The sequence below is a fragment of the Oculina patagonica genome, unplaced genomic scaffold (assembly GCF_052425735.1).
Source record: "Oculina patagonica isolate OP01 unplaced genomic scaffold, crgOcupat unplaced76, whole genome shotgun sequence".
NCBI lineage: Eukaryota > Metazoa > Cnidaria > Anthozoa > Scleractinia > Oculinidae > Oculina > Oculina patagonica.
In genome coordinates this window covers 327-9107 of record NW_027558647.1, presented here as the reverse complement: position 1 = coordinate 9107, position 8781 = coordinate 327, and the positions used below count along the sequence as shown (strand labels likewise).

At 35.4% G+C, this 8781-nt stretch overlaps 1 protein-coding gene across 1 annotated transcript; it reads right to left on the bottom strand.

Moving 5' to 3' along the window:
- LOC144641208 (uncharacterized) lies at positions 1-7270 on the bottom strand (the record flags this gene model as incomplete). The annotated part of the gene is made up of 3 exons (XM_078500249.1): positions 1-231; positions 6185-6294; positions 7167-7270. Coding segments are annotated over 3 exons (445 nt in total), but the record flags the coding sequence as incomplete, so codon positions are not given.
- Positions 7271-8781: the final 1511 nt, after the last annotated feature.

Sequence of the window (8781 nt, the reverse complement as noted above, 5' to 3'; positions counted from 1 at the left end):
TTAGCCTTTATATTGGTAAGAGCGGTCCTCTCCCATGCATGGCAGCTGCTTGGTTACATATTGAGTCAGCTTCCTTTGCGTTTCTCCTGTGACAAAATCTTCCTGGTCTTCATACTCTGATTCCTCGCTACTCATGTAGTCAATGTATAAAATTTCGTCAGTGAATTGTCGCTCCCTTGGCGTCATAGATTCTTTTACCATTTGGTATGCAGATGTACGTCTTTCCAGTTTCTATAAAATAGAATAAAAAAAAGAATTCAATAAAAATCTCAAAGTAGTACAGGAACATGCATGTGTGGTAAGTAAGTTGATGAATGAGGGCCACAGGGCCACAACTTCAATTCAGATGTTCTGCTTATCGGCTGAATCATTACGGACACCAACTAAAATGGTCTTAACTTGGAGGGTTGCTAATGATGACATGATATCAGTATTTAAGACTGGCAAATATCAAGCATAGGGTAAATTTCAAATCGATGAGTGTTATAAAATTAAAACCACGAAACCAATTTTTTAGCCAATCACAACAGATGCAAGTTACACAATGTTACAATTTAATATTAATTACCGGGGTACTACAGTAATAAATATTTCAGATTTTTTTTCAGACAGAGGAATGTAAAATTAATCTAGTCATAAAAGTGTGCTACTGTATATGCCTTAAACTGGATTTTGTGGTATAAGCAGTTCCTACTATCATGTTAAACTTATTCTTTGTTTACCATTCTAGGATACCAAAATCACTTTATACCAGCTTTCAGTGTTATTGCTACATTTTTTTTTTTTTTTTTTTTTAATAATTTTTATTTGCATAACACATAGTTACATACACTATTTACAATACAAGCTACTACTTATACCACTAACAATACTTAACAACATTACGAGTTTTTACATTAAACCTTAAACCTACTTACCCACTCGCTCGCTCACTCATCACACAATCACACAATTACATACAAGAATTACATAGCAAAGTTACACCTGTTTGAGCCTTATACAATCTATATCTAAGTTAACAACTTAGCAATTACATTTCCCATTTCTTCTTTAATAAATCTAATGTATTATTTTTTGTACAAATGTATTTCTCTGTTTCATACTTTAATGCTACTTTTAATTTATAACCTCTTATATTCGGAAGTTCATTGTTTCTTCTGCAACCCCATAAGTAAATTTTTCCTACAAGTAATAGATAATTTAGTAAGGGACGTTCCGGAGTTAGAACACCGACTACAACATCTTTCAAATTGAGATGTATTTGTTGCTTTGTCAAAGTTAAGTAATATGATTCAGAATCCTTCCAAAAGGAAATTGAGTAGGAACAGTCAAAAAAGAAATGTTGTATTGTCTCTGATTCCCGTTTGCAGAAAGAACACAGATCATCTTCAATGTAACCGATTTTATGTAATTTTGAATTTTGTATAAAGTATCGAGTTTAATACCTTAAACTGAAAGGCCTTGACATATGGCTCAAAAGCAACTGAATGAGGAAGAAAAAATGCTTTTTTCAATGCTTCATCGGATAAATTAAATTCACAGTTAAGTTTTTGTGCAATATTAGGAAAGCGTGCCTTTTTACGGACAAAAAGAGAGTAGTAATCCTTTGATTTCTTTTTAGTAACATCGAAAAGGCAGCCGTCAATCTTAAAAGATGGATTCAGTTCTGCGTAATCTGGAACAAAATTGGTATTTCTTAAATTGGGCGGTACAGAATGGCGTAGACCAGTCCATTCCAGAAAGTTCGTCTTCTCTATATGTTTCGCAAGTAATTCATAGGAATCAATATTGTCAAGATCAAAGCGCAGATCTTCCACGGTCCGAATTCCATAATTAAAGTACCTTTTATAGAAAACTGGTTTGTTGTTTATTCTTATTTCGTGGTTATTCCAAATTAAGTTTTTCCAATTGGTGTCAGCTGCATTTTCTGTGCGAAATTCAGACCACCACTTCAATAGTTCTCTATAGAATTGAGAATTTATAGTTAAATCTTTAATGTTATAGTTGCAATTGAAAAGATAGAAGCCACCTTCCTTCGTTAGAAGATATTCTAAATATTTCTTCCATGTGCCGGAATTATCATTAAAGATTCTTTTCATCCAGGAGAGGCGGAGAGATTTGATCGTGCTTTCAATATCAACCATTTTGATTCCTCCTTCCTCATAGTTATTTATCGCAGATACCCTGGTTACTTTGTCTTTACCTTTCCATAAAAATTTGTATATCAATTGGTTTAGTTCCTTAATTATATTTTCAGGGGTAGGTAACAAAGAGGATATGTAAACAACCTTCGGTAGGAGCAAAGTTTTGATGATAGTAACCTTCCCATAGAGAGATAAACCTCTAGAAGACCAGATATTGATCAATTTTTTTTAATTATCTTGTCGAGTTTTTCTGAGAAGTTCTTTAAATAGAGCAGTTTTTTATCGTATGTGAAGAAGATCCCGAGTGCTTTTATAGGATCTTGCGGCCATTTGATTCCAAGCGGTTTCATTTCATTTCCTTTCAAAGAGCCTAACCACAGTCCCTCTGTCTTTGAACTATTGACCTTTAAACCTGAGAGTTTTCTAAATTTGTCCAATAACTGAAAAAGTTTGTGGGCTGACTCTATGTCAGAAAGAACAGCAGTTGTATCGTCGGCATATTGTAAAAGTTTAGTTTCTTGTCGTTCAATTGCAATTCCTTTTATTTCTTCGTTTTCCCTAACGGCAATCGCTAAACTCTCGACAGCTAAAAGGAAGAGATATGGAGACAAAGGATCACCTTGCCTGACTCCACGTGTAAGATTAAAGTATTCTGATGACATTCCATTATTTATCACACAACTTTGAATATTTTTATAAAAAGTACTAATCCAACGCTTGAATTCAGGGCCAAAATTAAAAGCATCCAGGCATTTAAACAAAAAGTTCCATTCTAAAGTATCAAAAGCTTTTCGAAAATCTATGAATATCAACAGACCAGGTATATTTTCTCTTTCTGTGAAATCCATGATGTCAAGAATCGATCTAACCGTCTCACCAATATAACGATCTTTAACGTAACCGGTTTGATTGCAGTGAATAATGTGAGGTAGGACCTCTTTAAGTCTAGAAGCAATTACTTTCGATATTATTTTGGCATCGACATTGACAAGCGAGATGGGTCTCCAATTTTCCATTAACGTGCGATCTTTTCCTTGTTTTTCTATTAAAGTAATAACAGCTTGCTTTTGGGAGTTGGACATTTCTTCATTTTCAAAGGACTCATTTACGCAATTAATGAACGGTTCACAAATAAGATTCCAACAGCTTTTATAGAATTCGATTGGTATTCCATCATTTCCAGGGGACTTGTTGTTTTGAAAAGTTTCTAAAATCCGTTTGCATTCGTCAATTGTAATTTGGCCTTCACATGATTGCTTCTGATCTTCAGACAATTGAGGTATGTTTAAATTATCTAAAAACGACTTGATAGAATCGGTGTCTGTCGAACTTGTTTTGTATAAGTTGTGATAAAAAATTTTCTGTTCGGTAAGTATACGGTAAGGATCAGTTATAATCGCGCCGCTAATTAGCAGCTTTCTAATATGTTTTTTGACGTGATTTCTTTTCTCTAAATTTAAAAAGTATTTAGTACTTCTTTCTCCGTGCTCATGCCAGCGAGCTCTTGCTCGTACAATTATTCCTTTTGTTTTCTCTTCATACAATAATTCCAGTTTTTCTTTAATCTCATTCAGACAACATCTGTTCAAATCACTTGGATCATTTTCAAACTGCCTAGTTGCTTCTTTGTATTCCTGTTGAATTATTCTTTCCTTGTCGATTCTCTGTTTAGCTTTGTCTTTAGAGTACTTAATATTGTGTTTTCTGATGTTTTATTTGATCCAATCCCAAACCGAGCGTTTGTTTGATAATTCTTTTTCGCCCTCTGATTTCCATTTTGGAATATTAACACTTAGGTAATTCAGATATTCTTCGTCATCTAAAAGTGTGACATTCATTTTCCACATTCCAGGTCCTTTTACCTCTCCAACTTTACCGAGAATTAAACTTATTGCCGCATGGTCAGTTCGTATCGCAGGTATAATGTCAGTGGAATTGACAAAATCACAAAGATTGTTAGAGATGAGCCAGAAATCTAGACGACACAGTACTGTCGGTGAGTTTTGACTCCAAGTGAAGCTTTTTGTCTGAGGATTTTGCACTCTCCAGATATCAATCAGATCGAGTTCATTTTGCAAACATTCTATGCTACTCACGACCGATTTTCTTGGTATCATAATGCCCCCTCGTTTATCTAGAGTTGGGTTTAAAGGACAATTGAAATCACCGCCTAAAATAATATTCTCCTCAGAATCTAAATTTTCAGTTTGAAGCAAGGTGTGCAATTTGTTAAAGAATTGGACCGAATCTTTATCTTTGTTTGGTGCATAAATATTAACAAGAACATAAACTTTGTCATCGACTTGTATTTTAGAAATTATAAAGCGCCCCGAGGGATCCGGAGTTGTGGAAAGCACTGTACAATTGGCCTTGTTGTTTATAAGTATTGCGGTCCCACATGAATTCGGACTGCCGTGTGAAAAAAGCATTGTTCCGCCCCATTCATTTTTCCATTGTATTTCTGTTGTTTTACTTGAGTGCGTTTCTTGTAGAAAAATTACGTCTGCGTTCTTTCTGCGACACCACGTGTAGATAGTGCGCCTTTTTTTGAAGTTGCTAATTCCCCTTACATTCAAAGAAATTATTTTTAAACAAGCTGACATATTTTAAACATGCATAAATAATAAGATCCAAATCTGAAAGCTAAATTTTGAATAAACGACAGAAGGCTGAAGAAACAAGAATATCCATAATAAATAGATTAATGACTGTTTTGAGTACAATACATAGGGAAAATTTCTTCGTATAGTGCCCAATTGTGTGATCTCAGCGAAAAAACATCTCACTAAACTGAAACTAACTAAAATGCAACAAAAAATCACATATAAATAAACATACACATAGGTCCCCTCGAAGAATGCAAAATGAAATAAAGATAACTCCATCAAGCATTCAGAACTCCGTTCGATACTTATTAGCCCATGTTTACAATTTTAGCTCTTTGGCCCGCGGCTAACAATAATAATTCATAAACCATTTGAATTGCGACCTAAAAGACGCGTCCGAACGTAAACAGAGCTTTACATTGGAATGAATTTACCATTTATATAGAGTTTATCTGGTTCGGCTTTACTAAATGAGACTTTCATACCGTTCTTTTTGGCATCCTTTAACTTTTTCATCTGTTTTCGTCGGCGTTCGATAATCTCTTGCGGATAATCTTCCAGCACTTTGATCTCCGGATCTTGTAGACGAAAGGAAGCTTTTAATACCATCTCACGATCTTGAAAGCGAAGAAATCTTGCGATAATTGGTCGCGTTTTTCCAGCAGTTGGTTTTCCAATGCGATGAACTCTTTGTAACTCTATTTCTTTTTCTGGGTTTTCAAGGCCAAGCCTTTTTTCCAGGAACTCAAATAGGATATTACGCGTGTTGATCACCTCGCTGCTATTTGAGCTGCTCTTTGTTTCTCTCTCAGCTAGTCCAAAGAAATTCAAATTTTCCCTTCGGCTATAAGCTTCTGCATAAAGTTGCTGCGTGTGTAGATCTTTTTTAGCTGTTTCAAGAAGCGTTATCTTCAATTTCAAATCTTCGACTTCTGTATTCATCCATTGTAAACCGTTATCCATCTTCTCCAGTTTACCATCAGTAACACGTGCGCCGTCTTTCAGCTTCGATACGTCACTTTCCACTGTGGCCATCTTTGAACAAAGATTATTTAGAGTTGTTTCGATGCTGTCAAGCTTATTCAGCTTGGCCAATATTTCGTCGAGCTTCTCTGCCATCATTTCGGACATATCTACGGCAAGCGAGGCTTCGACTGCTCCTTCGAAGACTTCTTGGACTTCGCCTTCCAGTGTTATTGCTACATGCAATAACATGCATAGCTATATTTCTGTTTTTGTTTCATTCGTTCTTTGCTGTTTGAAATTAGCAAATCAAAGCCAAGATGCATTCTGGTGTTTGTGTTTGTTAGCATGTTGAAAGACAGAGGTTGATAGATAGCCGCTATGCATGTACATGTAACACTAAAAGTGGGTGTACCGAGTTAAGTTTATGCACATTAGTACTGAGAGAAAAAAGCATTTACTGGGCCTTACATTAAGCAAACGCCTGCTTCTTTTACACTTCTCTTTGTGTGCCTCGTTCTTTCCTTTTCTTATTCTTTGCTCTCGCTCCTTGATTGTTTTGAAGTAGCGATAGTACTGAGCTGCTGAATTAAAAAATAAATTGTAAAATATCCTGAAAAAAATAGACAGGCAGAAAAGTGTATCCTTAACAATTAGTTTTGCAATTACTTGTTTTGTTCAAGCATTTTTAATACTACCTCATAGGACAACATACTCTTAAAATGACTGTTTAGAGATCAAAGATAAATGGGATTGCTTCTTATTATTTCAATGAGCTCTCACAAACTAAGATTATAAACAAAGATTTTACAGGTGCAATCAGTAGTGCAGAGGATATGTATTGCAGAAGTTTTGGAAACGACAGTTGGTGGAATGTCACGTAAACACAGATGTACAAACTGTGCTTGTTTATTATTGTTTTTTTTTTCCAACATTTGAAGGGGGTGATGAATTGTATGGAAAGGAAACTGGATTAATCAAAAATTTCACATAATAATTATCAACTGTTCTGATAGAAAGTAAACAAAGACATCAAAATAATATTTCGAGACCAAACTATAGGCTGCTTCTGTAATATACTGAGGCCTTCTTACACGTACTGTACACTGTAGGTTTATATTTTACAGTCAAACTACTCAGCGCATGCTACCTAGAATTCCGGAATAGTTTTGATTAACAGCGAACGGATTACAATTTACATTATTCATTTCAAACATTCAAATTTAATTTGAATAACGTGGATCATCCAACCATGAACACATGAACATGTGAACCTGTCAAAAATTAACCAAACACATCAACAGTATTCAAATTAAATTGGAATTTTTGAAAAGAATAATGTAATCCGTTTGTTGTTAAACAAAACTATTCTGGAATTCTAGGCAGCACACGCTGAGTATTTTGACTGTAATGTTATTGTTCTACTGATTCTAAATAAAAACTTGATTCATACCTTCCATTTGTAGGTCTGTCCATTTGCAGTTTTCTCCACCATGCTCTTTTTTCAAAATTTCCTTTATTTTGGCGAAAACAACTTGGTTTGCCTCTGACTGTGGACTGCAAAAAAGAAAAATATTTTGTTACATAGCAGTCAGAGTTGTGCCCTAGCAGAGCCCGGGTGCCACAGGTGACTTACTTTTGCCTTTATGCAACTTGTATGGCTTTGCTATCACGAAAGCTTTTAAGAGCTGGGCACCCAAGATTTCTTACATAAGGGCCTTTCGCCTCCTGCAATTATTCTAAGAGCGCTGCTTTGGTAGTTTGGAACATTGAAAAGCTGCTTCGGCCAAGTCCTTGTAATGTTATTCAAGAACTTGCCCATTCAACTTCATGGTCCTTCCCCAAGAAAAAGTAGAATAAAGAGTTCTTAATTCTTGTTTGGCAATCTCAATTAATCACAATTATTCACCTCAGTGTCAGTGAATGTGGTGGATATTTACCGAGCCGCTCTACGGCTCGGTAAATATCCACCACTATTCACCTCTTCCTATTCCTACAAAAAATTTGATAGTCCATCTTTGACAAATCCTACCCAAATTTCAAATTCCCAAGTGTCAAAACTTAATAACAATCCAGATGGTCACAATTTGAAAAAAAAGATTTTGGATAAATCAAAAAAGTTCATGTGTGTATGTTTAAGTTGTCTTAAACACATCCAAAAATCTTCCAACAAATTTAATATTGTATTTAGGTGCAGTTTAAGATTGACCTTAAATCTTAAATAAGATTTAATAAGATTTAATGTCACTCAAAACTTACTTAAATTTCGAAACAGATTTAAATATAATTTAAAAGAACTTAAACATGACTTAAAAATCAACCCTGATTTTATTGATATTTAAGGATACTTTAACTCAGCTTAAATGAGGGTATCGATTTAAGTCACATTTAGGTATCCTAAACATGTCTTAAATTTAGCTCTGGATTTAATAGTTGTTTAATTTTGCTTAAATCTCACTAAAATTTAGCTTTTTGCCCAGTGTGTGCGTCTTGCAGGGCGTGTCCGTTTGCATTACAATGCTCTGCGACAGGAAATCCCGGCAGGTTGTTCTCAATGCTGCGGAGATGCTCACCCCAAGCGTTTCTTAATGTCCGGCCTGTCTCGCCGATGTAGATGGCGGAGCAACGGCGGCAAGAGATGGCATATACCAAGCCAGATGATTGACAGGTGAACGCATCATTGATGTTAAATGAGTATTGGGGACCCTGTAGAGTCTGTAGGGTGCTGTCACGAGAAATTTGATCGCAAGTGCGACAGCGGTTGTGGGTGCAAGGCGAGGTTCCCACGTGAGGGCCAGGTTGATTACGGTCGTCGGTGTGTACTAAGGTGTCTCGGACGTTGCGATCGCGGCGATACTAGGAAATTTATTTTTCCACTTATCATTGATTATTTGCTCTTTTTAGTTGTCTATGGCATAATAACTTTTCTACACTGACATAATATGGACACTAGTTGTAAAAGGAAAGAAAATAGGCAAGAGGCTCGCAGAAGTTATTATTTTTTTGAACATTTGTGTTACTATGGACTTATTTAGCAGAAAACTAAAGATTAAAACATTGAATGTTCA